This window comes from Sinocyclocheilus rhinocerous, unplaced genomic scaffold, assembly GCF_001515625.1.
Source record: "Sinocyclocheilus rhinocerous isolate Xijiao unplaced genomic scaffold, SAMN03320098_v1.1 scaffold350, whole genome shotgun sequence".
NCBI classification, from domain to species: Eukaryota; Metazoa; Chordata; class Actinopteri; order Cypriniformes; family Cyprinidae; genus Sinocyclocheilus; species Sinocyclocheilus rhinocerous.
This window is the reverse complement of record NW_015637528.1, coordinates 59,927-79,063: the sequence shown is the minus strand read 5'-3', so window position 1 is coordinate 79,063 and position 19,137 is coordinate 59,927. Positions and strand designations below refer to the sequence as shown.

Genomic DNA, 19,137 nt, shown 5'->3' with positions numbered 1-19,137 from the left:
AATAATTGAAGTCACATAAATCACTATTTACACAACTCACTTATATTACACTGCTCATTTACAACATTACTCACTTATATTACACTGCTCATTTACAACATTACTCACTTATATTACACAGTTCATTTGTATTACACTGCTCACTTATATCACATTACTACATTGCTTCGTTACATTACACTGCTTACTTACATCACATTGCTCACTTATACTACATTACACCTGTAGTTGTCCATGCGATGTCCGTCACGCTCTCGGGATGGAACAAAATGCAGGGGTAGCAGAATAAAGCGTTAGCTACTTCGCAGCCCGCTAGCCATTTTTTCCAAAACATGGAAAAACATGTAAACAATGCTCTGGTTTTTTTTTTATTTACAGCTATAATTTTATGCTTAACTGCCTAAAAAATCCGGGTTGCAAACCTGTCTACATATGATCACCATGGTCAAGACAATAAACTATGTAAAATCGCACCTTTGTAAGATATCAGTCAGCATTTGAACTGCTGTGTGTGTGTGTGTGTGTGTGTGTATTTTGTAGTTTTTCATGTGTGTCATTACATTATTCAAGTAAGCGCCAAGCCAATACCTGCATTTAAAGTTGTTATCCGACAAAGGACGCAGCAAACCAGTGTAACTTACCTGGCCTCGGTCTTGGCTAAGCCTGAGGTACATCACCGTCTCCTCCATTATGATGTAAAATATATAAACAAAAATTAGCAATTTTGGCTCCACCTATCCTGGGCTGGCAGGATTGTCGTCTCGTCAGCTCTCCTCTCGCACCGTTGCTATGCGACAAAGTGGTAATCGGGAACACCTGGTGGTGGAATTAGGAAATCCTGCGAAGGCGGAGCATCTCACGCACTTCGGAGGGTCCTTCGTGCACTTCGGAGGCCTGGCCTTCGAAGTGTGTGCACTTAACTTTGGGACACAGCTAGAGAGAATCTCAGGCTTCAGGAAGTTCAATATCAGACACACAAGACAGTTTCCTGTTTCAGGGCATCAGGATGAAGATGTTTCTCCAGTCAGAGAGACTTTCTGTGTTTCTGTCAATCCAACAGAAATCAGACACAAATACAGACAAATACTGTTGTTTGTGTAAAATCATATGTAATATTTACACTATTGTGTCATATTTCTCAGGCCGTATTTCAGGAGATCATGACATTTTAGTGTTATAGATTTCATACAAAAATTACTTCATCATCATCATCATCATTATTATTATTATTAATATTATAGTTATTATTACATGTTTGAAAGCAACATTCAAAGCACTGCTAGAGAAAAAGTGTTTATGCAACTGAACTTTAGACAAATTCTTTTGAAACATTTAATCGTCTGAGTCTCTTCATTTCAAAATCAATGTAATATATTTTTGTTCAATAATATTTTTTGTTTGTTTATTATTTAGAATTTTGAGGAGGTTTTATGATACTATGCAATATTTATACAATTTCTATGAGCTATTTGTTTTTTTCCATTAAAATTGATTAAACTCTGAGCCTCTTCATTTTTTGGGTCACCCTTGCTACTTGAAATGTAACTCTTTTTTTCCCTTCAGGAACATCAATGTAATATATTTTTGTTCAATAATATTTTTTTGTTTATTATTTAGAATTTTAAAGAGATTTTATGATACTATGCAATATTTATCCTTTTTTTTTCTCCACGGAAATCAATGTAATATGTTTTTTGTTCAGTAATATTTTTTTGTTATTATTTATAACTACGAGGAGATTTTATGATACTATGAAATATTTATAAAATCTTTCAAGCCTTTTTTTCCGCATTAAAATTAAGTTCTGGGCCCCTTCATAATTCATAATTCAGTAAAGGTTGAAGCATAAAATTTTAATTCATGGGTGTAAGCTACATAACTTTACAAACATTATTAAATAAATATAATTCAGTTTCTATTTCAATGTGCAGCAGCTTTTTCCACAGTCTAATGCTTATTATTTAAACTTAGTTAATTCTGAGAAAAATAAAAAAAATGTTGCATATTGTAACTTTATGCACCACATTGAAAAAGTTGCTCAATCAGACAACCAGAGAAAACAACATTTACAAATGTATTTGTAACAATGTACAGAAAGCTTGCATATCATTTACAGAAAGCCTGCAGCTCATCATGAGATAAACTGTCTGAAAAAGATCAGCGTTTATTATTGTTTAATGTGAACCTCTGTTTCACTGCGTCACATGATCTTTCATCGTTTCCTGCAGAGCTGGAGTCAGAAGAGTCTTGTTTTCCAGCTGGATGAAGAAGCTATCTTGAGATGCTTGACTCTGTCTGTGATTGGTTGGAGGAGCTGGTGGCGGCACTGAGCAGAGAGAAAGCGCTGTGGCTCGACTCCAGGCTGCTCATGGAGCCCCTGACACAAACACAACCACACACACCCTTTAGAGAAATCATTCGGCCGTCCAGATGAGATTTTTAATGTAGTGACAACATTCAGATGCTGTGCTTTTTATGTTTCATTCCTATGTTTTTATGCTGTAATGATAGAGACCTGAAGTCAGTGGAGCGCAGCACCTCTGTGAAATACATGACTCTGCATTTGTGTGAGGAGACCTGCAGAGACGCCAGAACATCATCTACACGCGGCCGACTGGAAGAAGTGCTCGATGGGCTGCTGTGAAGACGCCACTGCAGGATGTAGAATCCAGGCCAGCGCGTCACATGAGACCCCTGATGGGAAAGATGTGGATCAAAGGAGAAAGAAGTTTGTCCAGCAGGATATATTCAAATATGAGCCATGTTGATGTTGCTGATGGGTTTCATGAGATTCCCGCACCTGTACGCTCTCTCCCTCTCGGCAGGTCAGCGCCGTCTCCACCATGCTGTAGTCTTGTCCGAGCATCCAGGATCTGTCGATGAGCTGGACGTTGTTGCCGGCAGGACAGGCGAGGTTGTGTGCACTCAGACCGTCTCTTTTAACTGGCTGAGGAGCCCTTCTGGAGTGGTAGATGCTGAAGATCACGTCGCCTTTCCACACATCAAAGTCCCACGTGATGACAGAAGATGCTTCTGTGACCTCTATCAGCACCTGGAAATGAATTCATCACGCACAGCGCTGAGCTCCATTCAGAATTTAATTTCAAACAGGATACAGAACTGTGTTTCAAATTAGAATTTACTGGAGGAAGCAGAAGTAATAGAAATGGAGTTAAATAAACAGAAAATGCAGATAACTGCTATTTTTTATACGCATTTATTTATTTTTTTTCAGTATAAATTTGTCAGAAGCATGTTCATAAACACAACAGATGGAGTATTTCCAGAAACATTAGTTGATATTATTTTTCAGTATTTGATGTGCCACAGACATGTACAGTATGTGGAAAATAATGTGTTTTTTTAACCTTAAACCGCATAAACACATTTCATTACACCAAATAACCAAAATAATGTTATTTTTAGCAACATCATATGACCCCTTTAAATGACTGAGCAGAACTAGATGAACAGTGTTTGACTTTCACACTGCATGTCTTCTTATATCCAACAGATGGTGCCAATCATCAACATACAGTACATGCAACTAAACTCTGCACAGCTGAAGTAAACCGCAGTGTTGCCAGATTGGAGATCGTGCGGGTAAAAAATGGTTTGGGTGGGTGGACAAAATCTGGGTTGGGGTCAGTTCAGTATCTAAACTGTATAGGCTAATTGGTTCAAAAACAAAACCCAAATGTGCATGTATGCATCCAATCATGTTACCAAATACACACGCGCTCTGCAGTCGGCTGGTGCTGCACTTTTAGCCAATCACGAGCGATCAGCAGACAGACGTGATGCTTCATGAATGACGGGTTTTTAGCGTGATAAGGTATACGATTTTAAACGTATAGCTGTATATCCAAGCGATCACGATGCCAGAGTGGCCTAAATAAGTTACACGTGATTGAGAGAGTGACTCAACACTCAAAACGTGAATTACACCTGTGGAGGGAGATGACGCGAAGGCTTAGTTGATAATAAATGCAACTGAAATCAGAGCACAGTTAAATAATTTCATCAAAATCCAAACTGAATATGGGACTATGCGATCCTGTCCTGCATCAGAAAGCTGGTGGACTTGATTAGTTTGGACTGTGCAAAAAGTTCTGAATGACACGAAGGTAATCGCATTGTGGTAAATTTTTTGTTATCGGATTATACAGTAACAATGAATGCCACAGTTTTGACTGTTATGGTGTGTGCATGAACAAGAGTGAAATACCTGCTAATTGATTGCGATCATTTATACGTTACTGGGCACTTTTTGCATTTAAATTGGCTTATTCTGACTGTTGACACTGAAATGATGCATGTGTTTTTTCAGAGGGTATCGGTTAATTTCTTGATTGCCGTTTTGACATAGGCTGGTGTCTACCTGGACATTTCTATTTGGTAATTCTCTTTAATGTATTTGCACTGATTTGATCTGTATTCCTGGGAAATTTGTCTTTTTTATATTATTTTGTCATCTTTATTTTGTTTTAAGGAGTTACAAATGGTCCTTATTAACCTTGATTGACATATCAATAAAATTCTATTACATTATTTTGACAGTTAAAGTTTTGGGCAGTTTTTTGTTGGATCGGGCGGGTTTTGGTGAGCTTTTGGGCTGGAAATCGTACACCTGATCTGGTAAAGCGCAGCAGCTGCATGTTGTTGAGTGTTGTCTGTGGATGAGCTGTACCTCATGTGGAGCTCCCTTCAGCACACTCGCGCTCTTGTAGATGGCTTCATTCCACAGTTTAACCTCCTCGTTTTCCAGCTCCTCAGCCGTACGGTACAGAGGTTTGGGAACCAGACCTCCCTCAGGAACATCACACTGAATTAAACAAGAGAAACACAGTCAACCAGGTTAGATTAGAGTGAGATTAGATTGTTTTCATTTCTGTCTGAATAAATATTGTACAGCTACATTGTGTCCTGTAATAGAGAACATACATCTCTTGGTATTCTTTGGCTTCAAGGCAAAAACATTTAGTATGAATGCATTACCACAGGTATCAGAAAGTGTCTCAACCAATCCAAGAGTTTAAACATGTCAGATCTCACCCAACAACAGCTCTTAAAGACTCACCAGAGCGTCTCCTCCTAAGAAGTCAGGGATGAAGTCTCTGTTGATGTAGTCCACCAGACCTCCAGGCCCCTGGTAGTCATTCCCAGCATAGATGAGAAACTTCTTCCGTGTGTTTTCGTCAATGAATGGACTCACCTGACAGGAAAAGAGGGTGCAACAGAGATCAGTGGGTCATTTTTCATTAGCACTGCTAACACAGGCTCAGGCAAACATGACATTTACAGAATGCCTGGTAATTAAGAAAGGTCAGGTGAGTGCAATACGACCACACTAACATGACATTTAACTCTTGACGGGCTTAATGTGTAGAACAATTTACAAAATTATATGAAGACTGAGTATATGCTTATCTCAGTCTTCCCCAGTATCGTGAACTATTTGTTAACATTATTTTTATGTGCTAAGTGTATCACAATGAGAAATCATACGTTTGTGTGTGTGTTTACCAAAGTCCAGAGCACAGGAAACACTCTGGGTGCTCTCAGTATGAGGAGACGGCCCAGTGTTTCAGGGTAATTGGCTCCTACAAGTTCTATAGTCCTCAGCAAGGCCTTGATTCCCGGTCTCCACAGATGCCTCATATTTAACCCCTCAAGATCCACCAGACATGTCCAACAACTACAGAACACAAACACAGAAGCAGATATTATTTATCAGGTCCGAGACATCACATAAAACACATAATATGTGCGACCACTGGGGCTGAGAACCAAGAACTGATTCTTATTCACACTAGTTCCGTTTAGAAGTTTGTGGAGTGGAGTTGGAATTGGAACCAAAATGATAAAATCCCTTTGGTCTCATTCTTTATGCCAACTGTAGACTGGCTTAGACATGTATTCATAAGTACCTGATTGGTTTTCCAAATATTTTGGTGTTCTCTTCACAGTGTCTGAGACCTTCCTCATTGATGGACAGCACCTGAAGGTTGGACCAAAGGTGAAGGGGTATATAGTTAGTCATTTTATTGAATTTAGCCAGATGAGAACTGGCTCCATTGGTGTGGTCACCTTTATTTCTATAGTGCTTTATACAAAAAGATTGTTTCAAAGTAGCTTTACAGTGATAAACAAAAAAATAGCAATTCAGCGACACAAACAGAGATCAATTCTGCTGTAAAGAAGCTCTAAAAAGACAGTCCATATGGTTTGTTCTAAGGTTTGTTTCTCTGCTATCGCCAAATTTGAATTGTTCATTCCGTGCAACAATCGCCCCAGGCTTGCTCACTGTGGGATTAAAAGCATTATGCATTGACTTTCTAGAAGCTTCCAGTTTAAACAACTTTGAGGTGTAAAAATATGACTAATTTTTAATCACAGAAAGGAATGATATAGTACTTCTGTCTAAAATTAGAGTTGTTTCTAATTGAAATCAAAGCCATACCCTACATTTCTGAACATTGTCAGTTAAATTACTAATAAAATTGGGAAAATGTTAAACTCACATCGCACAACTTTGACAACAGCCTATGTTTCACCTAAGACAACGATTGAATCTTCAATGATGCTTTTTGAGAATTGTCTGTGCTGGCTTAGAAACAAAACTAACAAATATTTAAGTCTAATTGCCTTCAAATTCTTAGGTGTGTGCCCGAGCTTCAGACTTTTCAACAAATCATATCCCCAGTAGTACTTTTTAAGATTTATTTACTCTTGCTTAGAACAAAACAGACCAATATTTAAATCTCTTAATTACCATTGAACATTCAGACATTTGCCTAAGAACCTGTGGCCCTGATATATTTAGACAACACTTTAATATAATATAATATAGCTAGATCTAGATTTGGAGGATTACACGTCCAACAACTACAGAACACAAACACAGAAGCAGATATTATTTATCAGGTCCGAGACATCACATAAAACACATAATATGTGCGACCACTGGGGCTGAGAACCAAGAACTGATTCTTATTCACACTAGTTCCGTTTAGAAGTTTGTGGAGTGGAGTTGGAATTGGAACCAAAATGATAAAATCCCTTTGGTCTCATTCTTTATGCCAACTGTAGACTGGCTTAGACATGTATTCATAAGTACCTGATTGGTTTTCCAAATATTTTGGTGTTCTCTTCACAGTGTCTGAGACCTTCCTCATTGATGGACAGCACCTGAAGGTTGGACCAAAGGTGAAGGGGTATATAGTTAGTCATTTTATTGAATTTAGCCAGATGAGAACTGGCTCCATTGGTGTGGTCACCTTTATTTCTATAGTGCTTTATACAAAAAGATTGTTTCAAAGTAGCTTTACAGTGATAAACAAAAAAATAGCAATTCAGCGACACAAACAGAGATCAATTCTGCTGTAAAGAAGCTCTAAAAAGACAGTCCATATGGTTTGTTCTAAGGTTTGTTTCTCTGCTATCGCCAAATTTGAATTGTTCATTCCGTGCAACAATCGCCCCAGGCTTGCTCACTGTGGGATTAAAAGCATTATGCATTGACTTTCTAGAAGCTTCCAGTTTAAACAACTTTGAGGTGTAAAAATATGACTAATTTTTAATCACAGAAAGGAATGATATAGTACTTCTGTCTAAAATTAGAGTTGTTTCTAATTGAAATCAAAGCCATACCCTACATTTCTGAACATTGTCAGTTAAATTACTAATAAAATTGGGAAAATGTTAAACTCACATCGCACAACTTTGACAACAGCCTATGTTTCACCTAAGACAACGATTGAATCTTCAATGATGCTTTTTGAGAATTGTCTGTGCTGGCTTAGAAACAAAACTAACAAATATTTAAGTCTAATTGCCTTCAAATTCTTAGGTGTGTGCCCGAGCTTCAGACTTTTCAACAAATCATATCCCCAGTAGTACTTTTTAAGATTTATTTACTCTTGCTTAGAACAAAACAGACCAATATTTAAATCTCTTAATTACCATTGAACATTCAGACATTTGCCTAAGAACCTGTGGCCCTGATATATTTAGACAACACTTTAATATAATATAATATAGCTAGATCTAGATTTGGAGGATTACTTGTATCATTGTTATATATTGTCATATCGCCCTGAGCTAAAACTTGCTCTATGGTAAAGCACTAAGGTGTTACAAACACAACAGTATGACTTTCTGTATGTGTATTGTGAAGAGTGATATGGAATTAGTCTAAATCTTACATGTCTCATAAGGGTCTCTTCTCCCAGCACCCGCACTAAACCTTTGGTGTCCATTTGTCCAAGTCGAAGGATATAAAGAGGACGTCCATCTACAAAATACACACACAAGCAAGCACATAACCACACTGATTTCTCCTTGTTTAATATTTATAAATCTTTATTGAAAACACCTCGCTCAGATCAATTTTTGGATCAGATTCAAACTCTCACTTCAATTGATCTTTTATTCAAAGGCTGATTTTATGTCTAGCACGGGACTAACACACATCCTGGATTAAGAAGTCAAACAGCCATGCATAAAGTCAAAATAAACATTTAGAAGAGACAGACCTTTGTCATGGTGGTGCCAGCCTCCTGTGTAGTAGTCCTGCAGGAGCTGTGGACACTGCCATGTGTCCAACAGGAAGTCTATTTGATGCTGCTTCCTCCATGTGAGTGTCTGGCACAAAGCCTCTTTAGCCTTTTCCAGATTAAAGTCCCGTGAGCGCAGGAAACGCAGCACATGCTGGTCTTTAGGGATCTAAAATTATTCATATATAATTAAGTAATAATTCCATTAAAATACCCTATCAGACAGCAAGACATGAGGCGCACACATTCAGTATTAACGCCTGTATAGCTGATGTGCGCGAGCTGATAAACAAAGCACACTGAATGGATTAAGCACGCGGCGGCACAGATGCGCAAGCTTGTCGAGTTAAACCTTTCTCACAGACATCACTGGAAAGTTTGTAGTACACCCTGCATTTTTACAGCAAATCGCGTGATTACAGTACTAAGCCGCTGCAATGGAGCAACTCTAATGCTACTAAATTAAAGATGATGTACATAGAGCAAAACAATTAACCGTGAAAGTAACAAAAACTTGTAAAATACATTTTAATGGGCATAATTAAGTGTGAAAATAACAGAAGGATATACAGTCAAACAAAAATTATATAGAGACCAGATATAATTTTTTATATTTTTTTTACTAGTGGGTGCAGGACACTATAGTTCATTTATGTAAGTGAGGATAGCAAAATAAAGTAAACTGTGACAAATCATACCCAAAAATTCTTCATACAGTGGACTACCAGTAAAACTGATAAAAATTTGGGTCTAAAAATTATTCATACCGAGTCTGGGAAAAAAACTGAAGTTGAGGTTTGCATGAAGCTGGGTGACAGTATGCCCAGGAGACTACAGGCTGTCATTAAGGCTAAGGGTTGCCCGACTAAGTATTCATAGTTAATTATAATTTTTAATTATAAATTGAATTATAATTGACCCATCATTTTGGGTTGACTGTAATCCATTACATGCCTTTCTATCAAAGTTATCTAACATTATCAAGCTGAATTTGTTCTGACACAGTTTAACTCTGAGTTCTTGTCATATTTTATTACCATTTTCTAAACCATAGCGAATAAACTGTGATAATGTGAGAAATGCTGAAGTTGTCTGAATAAATTTTGGTTTGGCTGTATCTATTTGATAAATGAAGTTAACCAACTAACATTATACATACCCTTTTGGTTTCTGTACCCAATATTTAAAAAATGTACAAATGCAATAAAAATATCAGTATCGGCAAGTACCAAAAATAAAAGTATCGTATCGGGCGAGTACTGGAAAAAGTGGCATCGGTGCATCCCTAATTGAAATATAACTAAATCATCCTGAATGAAGTCAAAAATAAACAAGGCCTTATTAAATTCTCCAAAACAAGGCGAAAATTGTCACAGACTGATGTTTTTGTAAATCAAGAGCAATGTTTTCTTTTGAGATTTTGTTACCTATTAGAGATACATAAAAAAATATTGACTGCTATGTTATTCGTCTTAAGTTTAAAATTAGTATTAGCAGTTTTGAGACTAACACCAATTTTAATACTACTACTATGTTCATAGCAAATTGCGCACTATTTCTAGCATGCTATCATTACACAGAGCAAATGTATCTTGTGTCCCTGAATAAGGGATACACAATCATAAATGACATAAGCCAATGCGAAGCGAATAATAGCAGGTTGAGGCATAGATGTCGCAAAGACGTCAATATAACGTCTTGTAAACAATGACATGTAACGTCACATTTACCTCAGAAAAACAGATTCAGTGACCAAGAACTCATTAGTCAGATAGAAAAATAAACTGTAGAGAGGGGCATTTTGCTAAATATATGCATCATATAAAATATTAATTATAAATTTTAATGTTCATCAATGTTTAATTTATGTTTGAATAAATCCATCAAGTTTTTATGACAGCCACCATTATGTTTATATTTCAAACAAATTAATTGAAGTAGAAATATTATTATGTAATTGTAACTTTAATATTTTAAAAACTTCATTAAGTGTAATTTTAACAAATCAGTCAATTTTAACCTTCAATATTATAGTAATGTAGTACCAACTGACTCTCATGTATATTTTACAGGATTAGCTGAGAGATTTTTTTTCCTTGAGAAAATTTGGCATGTACTGTACCTGCTATATATATCCAAAATAATCGATATTGAATCTAATCGAATCGAATCGAATCACAAGCTTGTGAATGAGAATCTAATTGAATCGTGAACTTTGTGTCAAAACCCAGCCCTACTTATTATTATTATCAATGTTGAAAAGAGTTGTGCTGCTTAAGTTTTTTAAAAAATGTAAAAGAACAGTATTTCTTTGAAACGGAAATCTTTTGTAACATTATAAACGTCTTTACTGTCACTTTTGGTCAATTTAATGCATCCTTGTTAAATAAAAATATTAATTTCTTTCCATTTCATTTTGGATATTGCGCTCACCTTGCCTTTGTGTGTTTCCTGCAGCCACAGTCGTAGGCGAATGAGACAGCTCTCTTGGAAAGGGGTCAGATTTCCCAGATAACGTGAGATGTAGTCTGTATCTAACTTGTCTGTGAACAACACACAACCAACAAACAGTTGTGAAACGTGCCAGAGATCATTGGCTCTGTTCCAAAACCTAGAGCCTGTTTTTCCAAGTGGTGTGTGTTTTTATGCTTGGAGTATAATGGAATTAGCTTAGCAGCATGCTAACACAAATCTATTTTGAAATCAATAGTGATTTGATTACCCTTTGCGGTTTGTGTGAGGATTGCTCAGTAGAGCTTCAAATAAGTCACAATAAGCTATGGGGTTTATTTTAGGGTGCAGTTAGGACACTGCCTTTGAAAGTACTTTGAAAGGCAGTAGACAGCAAGGAAGGATGTTGGTGTGCAATATCTTTTCATTCCTCCTCCACATTATTATTTATGAGCACATGCTTGTGGGCAGCACTATGATTCATCTCACCATCCGGAGAGCCTGGCAGTACGTCCGTGGAGCCGGGGTGAGCTCTGCTGCTGCATGCTGGGATAGCTCTGGCTGAGCTGACAGGCAGGGCGTGAGACGTGGTGGGGGCAGGAGGAGGGGCCCAGCGGGGCACGTGGGTAATGTTCTCCTCCTCCAGTTGTTTGAGGTGACATTCAATAATCTCTTTTCCCTATAGAGAGAGAGAGAGAGAGAGAGAGAGAGAGAGATAGAGGGTGAATAAACAAATGAAACAAGCAAACATTGGCTTTGGGTACACAGACGCATGAAAACATATTCTTACACGCAAGCCAGCTACAACTAGTGCACTACAGCAAAGCAGATCCTGATAATAGACATAAAGGAATCAGGAAGCAGGAAGGGGAGCAGTGAAAATAAAGCTGTACAAAACTTGGCAAGCAAACATTTATCCATTTATATAACATTTATAAATAGCAATAACAAAGAATGTTCCAAATATTTTAGTGTTAATGTTTACTTGTTATAGACAAAACTGTTCAAGTTGTCCAGATCTCTTTGTACAAAGAGGACAGGGTGACAGAATTTTTGCAATTCTTTTGCATTGCTTTTGCAATTCTTTTTTCCTTACTTCTTTTGCATTTGCTTGCAAAAGTTTTACAGTGATGGAAATACTATGAGATGGGTAGAACTATATTCCAAAGCTTTTCCAGGGGTTTCTTAGGGGTATGAAAAAGTTTTGCAAGTGAATACAAAGTTTCTGGAATATTACGGAAAAATATATATTGGATGCAAAAGCATCGGAAGTTTTTCAGGGAACGGAATACTTTTATGAAAGAACACAAAAGTTTTGTGAATGAATGCAGAGTTTCTCAGAGGAATGCAAAAGTTTTGCAAGTGAACGCTTATTGACTTGTTCTTGACAAAACTGTTGATGTTGTCCATATGACATTATTTTTTGTTTTGTATGGAGACCCTGAAAGGTCAGGGTAATGGAACACAATGAGTTGGGGTAAAAAAAAAAAAAGTTTTTGCAATTCTTTTTTTCAATGGTTTTGCATTCGCTTGCAAAACTTTTGCATTCCTCAGAGAAACCTTTGCACTCTCTTGCAAAACTTTTTGCAAGCAAGATGTGAAGAACATCATTTCACATACACGGTTTCTCAAAGAATGCAATATTTTTTTAGAACACAATTTTTTGTGAGACAAAAAAAATAAATTTTTGTGGATTTCAAAATAAGAGTCTTTGGGAACAGAGACGTGACACAGAAAAGTTTTGCAAGTGAACGCAAAGTTTTCCTGGCGAATGCAAGAGTTTTGCAAGTGAACTCAATTTGGTGGTAAATGCAATATCATTGAAAACTTATTTTTCTTCCTCATGTTTTCATGAACATCTGTCATGTTTTTCCATCACTTTGCCCACTTAGGGGTTCCATATTTGTATTGCTCAAAGAAAATGAAGCATATTTTTGGAACCATTACTTTTTGTGTTTGTGTGTTGTGTCTTTACCATTGGGACAATCGAGAAACATTTTTTACTAACAAAATGTATCTTCATTTGAAAAAAATAATGCACACACACCTTTTTAATACTGGTGGCGTATTGCTTCATTGCAATCTTCTCTGCTGTGCTCTCAAACCCGAAAAAGGATTTGATGTCCATGCTGGCGGACTGCTCAAAACAGGTCCAGTCTTCATTCTCCGGGTGAACCTGAAGAGGGAACGTATAAACATCAGGATCCCTCGCAAACCGGCTAACACATAAACGTGTCCATAAGAGAGAAACGGCAGGATGTGGCTTCCGACCGTGTAGCAGCAGTGCTCATAGACGTTGACTCTGCTGGAGAAGGACTCGTTATAGGCCTCTATGTGCAGAGTTCTCTCTCTTCGGTTCAAAGAGTTCTTCTGGATGAAATACATGTACTCCACTCCTGCTATCTGAACACAGAGTCATGTGTCATTATCACCACGAAGTACCTTCTATTGATAAGTTTTAATAGCTTAAAGTTCATGTAAAACTGATAATGAAATGAAATACCCTCTTTAGAAGCCGAGGGGCCTCAACGTCCACGGTACATCTGCGTTCAATCACTTGGGTCGCCCCATCCTCACTATGACACTCACTGATGATGACACTGTTCACAAACATGGGTATCAGCGGGCAGTTGGGGAATCTTCTCTCATAGGCCTATGAAAGAAAAAAAGGTGAGACAGATTTAAATGTGGGAAAGGAAAAAGGGTCTAAATGATCTAAAATATAAAATACTGAACTGATTACAAGACAGAAATGTAGCTGTACACATGGGGACCATTTTTGCACACAGTGCAATGTTCTTAAATATGGTTTGTTCAGTTCTCCTTCTGCAAATTACCCTCGTATAGCTTATGTGTGTTCTTGAAAACAGGACACAGGTCTTGTGATATGTTATTGTTTTAGTTGACTTGGCAGCTCATATGACCAGGTTACCACGTACATTATGTCACATGAAGTCTTAAGTCAAGTACACAAATTAACCACAGGTACGCCTGTCAATATTTACTCCCTAATCTCCCACGTTTTAAGGTTCTCACTGTGAGAAGTCATGGGACATACTCTAAAACATACAAATGATCTGTATTGAAAGCTTTGCATAATAGTATTGTTAAATGGGAAGGATTCATACTTCCAGAACCCTTTTATTGTGCTCTATTTAGTTTAGTGTCACATTACACACTTTAAATTGCATCTACGTCAGTGCATTAGCCATCAGTGCAAACATATGTACGGCGAGCAGTGGATGAGGTGTTTCCAGCATGTTTGTTTAAGTATGTGTTCTCTGCTATTCCAGTGAGAGTCACGTAGATTAAATAGCAACAAGATCCTGCTTAAAATCAAGCAATATTATTATGTACACATGTGCGAGATGTAAATGATCTACAGTACAGACTATATTCAGAATAGTAAATTGAATGCCTTAATGGACATTATGAAAAGGATCATGCATGTTTTTTTCATCTTTAATGCATTTTGGCACAAATAGTCGTCACACTGGAATGGAAGGTCATGTCGCGCATAATGCACAGCTGGATACAAAATTCCATGCAGTGTTGTTTAATGCACATTCTGATCAATGTAGTAGGTCACATACAGTACATACAGAAACCTGCAAACTGTGTACAGTATACTAATATTTGCTTTACACTAAAAGTATGGTAGCCTCTTTAAAATGCGGACAATATTTCGACCTTTGTGTTAAATCAATAAAGTGATGATGTCCATAGACGTCATCCATTAAAGCGATTGATCAAACAATGAAATGTTTTCTCTGGACTGTACACAATAACAGCGTTTGTGTAAAAGGTGAAGCATTATATATTCTGCTCTCAGGAACAGAAAAGGCTCGGTGTCTCATTACAGCAGTCCCACTGAGAAACAAGATTGTGTGCCTTTCATAATTCAGCTAAAAAGCACTTTGACATTCATATTTAATTCCTGAATTTCAACAGATTTATAATGCAACTGAATTGTATTTAATAGCAATTATGCATAATTGCATAATTATCCTGGTAACTTGAATTTAAGAAATTAGAATTAAAATAGAATGGGAATTCAAAGAAATGTATACAACTGCTTTAAGTATTAACTAATGTTCTTACATACAACATATGCACAATTTCTAGAAACATTTATACATGTCATTATACTTAAGCTAAAATAAATGTATTTTCTATCTTTGTACTTCCACATAATTGGAACAATATATGTGAAATGACCTTTATTGTTGAACAAAAGCAATTCCTCTTTTGTTTTGAATTTCTTTGAATTGTAATTCAGTAAATTCCTCTTCCTATCACTATAAAAATTAACATTGTGTGAGATGTTTGGCCAATTCAATTCAAATTCTAACTAAACTGAATGCCGGCGTGACCGTCGACCCCATGGAGTTAAATTGTGAATTTTACTCAACCCTGGTGATCCAATCCTGGAAATCTAGAACAATCCCTGAAGTTTCTCCTATACTAACATGATTGCTTGTTGAAGTGGGCCTTAAATTGTGTGCGACAAGCCTTTTACAAAATCAAAACCTCTTCCACAGCTGTTTCATAAGCACAATAATACTGTAAGGCTTAGTGATGTCACAGAGAGGCTCAAAATCACTTTCCAGAACATTCTCGTTCACTGTTCCTGGCTGGTGGAATGATCTTCCCACCCCTATCCGGAATGCTGAATCCCTGACAATTTTCAAGCGACAGCTGAAAACTCATCTCTTTGAACGCTACTTGACTTCATCTTAAATAAATAAAAAACAACAAAAAAAACATTGTCTTTCTCTTTATTTATTCCTTGCCTTTCTAGCTTGTACTTATAAATGTAAATGTAAATATTAACCCCAAAGGTGGTTTGATTGAGTGCGCACAATGAATGATTCTTGTGAGTGTAAGCGGTGGCCCATGCTGACTAAACTATGACGTCAAACTGTGCACTCAGCAAACCTAAAAAACCAATACACTATAATAATGATGATAAGAGCAGGTGATTAGTTTTTTTGCCAGGGGAAATGATGTCGTTGTGGGGGTGGAGAGGATCAATGCATGTAAACTGTAACCCAATTACCCAGCCGATCAATCATGCCTTGAGATTTCATGATGCTCACGTATGCCAGAATTAATAATGCGCCAGAACCACTCCAGACGCAAAATACAGGGACATTCAGACCATTATTATTATAAGACTCAGTTTATTTTTAGTATAGCTATTTTTAGAACTCATTGTGAAAAGTGTATTTAACGTGCACTTGTAGTGTACTTCTCATCTTAAAAATATATATTTTTAAAACAACAGTATGTGCAGATAATATAATATTAATAAAAGCAGGCCACTTAAGTGTATTTAAAGAGAGTTCAGTTTCATGACAGTTTCTTAACCCACTTAAGTACAATTCATAATATTTATAATGGGTTTTAATGTTTTTGTCTCGTCGATCCAGGACACGGCATCACAGTATGGTAAGGGGCGTAACATTTCTGTCACCAGCTTGAGGTATTCGGCCAATCACAAAGCACTGGATAGCTGGCCAATCAGAGCACACCTCGCTTTTCAGAACGATGAGCTTTGTAAAAACTGACGCGTTTCAGAAAGGCGGGGCATAGAGGAGAAACAATAATGTACAGTATGTGGAAATAATGTGTTTTTTGAACCTTAAACCGCATACACACAGTTCATTTACACCAAATACACAAAATAATGTTCTTTTTAGCAGCATCATATGACCCCTTTAATAATACGTCATTTACAGTTGCAATTTGGCACATTAATTAATTCAGTCAAATGTGTGGGTTTATCTGCATTTTACAACAGCTTCTAAAGCTGAAATGTAATTCGAATTTAGAAGCATTTAAATCTAATCAGTTTTGGACCAGATATAAAAGTTATTAAGATAAACCTGCAGTGAATGTTAACTGGTTTTCAGGATCCATATTTTACACTGAATATATCTTACATGGAATGTAACTGGATAAAGTTATTTTCTTGTAAAGTGACCTAGAGATTTTATTATTATTATTATTATTATTATTATTGTTTACTATGGTAACTGCATAGGCCCAACGATATGCAAAAAATTATGAACATGTAGGGGTTGAAAAGGCAGGCTGACATTTTTTTGTTTGTTAAATGTACAGTATAAATATAATAATAGTTGAAATGTGATCGTTTGGTTGTTTGGCTTCTACATGTTTCTTGAATTTTGCTCTCAGCTGGCAATAATCCACTATTACTGTATATTTTAGTATGGCTGGACTGTAGTACTGACATTAAATAACAGGATGTTAACTATACGTTTTACAATGCCAAGCACATGGAATGCTAGTTCAGGTCAAACCATAAACACTATTAACGCAATAAAGCAATAGAGACTTGTGCTCTGTGAGGTTAAAAATTGACCTGTATTTGAGCTAACAACCAATCTAAAAACGTTTAGTGAACTCTAGAGCAAAGCAGCTTTGAGACAGAGTACAGCTGACTAGACAAACTTTGAGAACATGACTAAATTAAAGTAACTCTACATGAATTCTTAATTGTTTAAACTTGTTTGAACTATTGGGGAGTAAATTCATTAAAAAAGACAAAACTGGGAAGAAGAAAAAAAAAACAGTGTAGACAAAACCAGATATAAAATGATTTAACAAACTATTGACAGACTTATAAACAATATGATTTGGCATGCATACTCTCTCAAGCGCATGCAATTTTTAAAAAACTCACCGCCATTATGAGCTCAAAAGGGTACTTGTAAACCCTCACAGGGGACTGATATTTCTGCACCATCGCTGCACCCCTAATGAAAAGCCCTTCCTTAGAAGAAAAAAAGAAATACAATTTATGAACAGAATTATGGACAGAAACACAGAATTGATCCAACAGCATATAGGTTGAGATATTGAAACATCATACATTATGTATTATTATATCTTCAGGCTGGAAACAATTTTCTCATTGTCTGTACAGTCTTCAGCAAAAATGTTACTCTTTAATGTGGTCAACATCTAAGATACATACCTCTGTATGAATATTTAAAATGCAATGGGACAGTAACTTAAAATAATGATGGCCGTGTACAACCAGTGACCCAAAAGAGGCCTGTCGACACAGTATCTTCATTCATACTTCATATTCATTGTTGTTTTGTCATCAGCATGGGCAATTTAAATGAAACAGAAGTAAAGCAACCTGTAAACAGAGACTGACTCCAATGCGATCATGAGGTAAACATTTAGGACAGCTGTGAAATGAACTCTTACCCCTTATCTCTGAAGTTAAAGTCACAGAGAATGTAGTTGAATGGAAGTCTTGATAAAACCTGATGTGAAATAATAAGAATCCAGTCTGGGCTGCTTTAGTTATTCTGCTCCATTCTGCTGGGGAAGTGAAAGCCACGGTTGTGTCAGATGAGGTTACATAACCCACGTCACTCACACAACTCACACAAACTCCGCCTCAAAACCCCAGTCCACTTGTTCAGCCACAAGTAAGAGGTGAAAAACGAAGCGTAAATTGCATAGCATTCATTGATTTTACACGTTTTTGAAAATGGCTGTACAGGAAATATCAAAATAAACTATAAGGAATGTTTGTAATGATGTTTAATGTTCAAAGTCCAGCTTTGATGACTTCTTAAGGCTTGTCTAAAAGGATTTGTGAGAGGTTGCTTGGGTGCTAAAGGTGGTTATAGACAGATTCTTCTTTTAATGATTAGATTTTAATTTAATAAAATATTTTTAATATGGCACAATATGGCACAATATTGTCCTATTTAAATCAAAAAGTTAGGTCAAATGTCTCAATCTAAAAGTAATCCAAAAAGTAGTCTGATTACATTACCTAAATGTGTAATGGATTATGTTACTATCATTTTTGTCATGTAATTTGGAGTGAGCAACAGACTACAATTTATAAGTAATGTACCCAGCGCTATGTTTTTTTTGTTCAGAGTATAGATAGATAGATAGCAGTGTTAAACTAGGTTAAAGGTTATGTGTTTACATGAATGTTTTCACGTGGAGTAAGTATTATCATTATTATAAGTATATTATAAATCTGTACCTGTTTGTTCAGCTTAACTCAACTTTACAGTATTGGTTTTAAACAAATTTGAGTAAAAATCACAATTAGCCAGAAGATGGT

At 36.5% G+C, this 19,137-nt stretch overlaps 1 protein-coding gene across 1 annotated transcript; it reads right to left on the bottom strand.

Moving 5' to 3' along the window:
* Positions 1 to 2,004: 2,004 nt before the first annotated feature.
* LOC107748860 (SEC14-like protein 1) lies at positions 2,005 to 18,388 on the bottom strand. Its single transcript, XM_016563841.1, has 16 exons — positions 18,255 to 18,388; positions 17,719 to 17,808; positions 13,513 to 13,662; positions 13,281 to 13,412; positions 13,057 to 13,185; positions 11,499 to 11,688; positions 10,992 to 11,101; positions 8,538 to 8,727; positions 8,208 to 8,296; positions 7,121 to 7,191; positions 5,527 to 5,698; positions 5,081 to 5,215; positions 4,691 to 4,825; positions 2,801 to 3,052; positions 2,516 to 2,694; positions 2,005 to 2,377 (listed from the first exon to the last, which is right to left on the bottom strand). Exons 2-16 carry the CDS (start codon positions 17,779 to 17,781, stop codon positions 2,272 to 2,274), a joined length of 2,103 nt encoding a protein of 700 aa, XP_016419327.1. The 5' UTR covers positions 17,782 to 17,808; positions 18,255 to 18,388; the 3' UTR covers positions 2,005 to 2,271.
* Between the last annotated feature and the right edge of the window lie 749 nt (positions 18,389 to 19,137).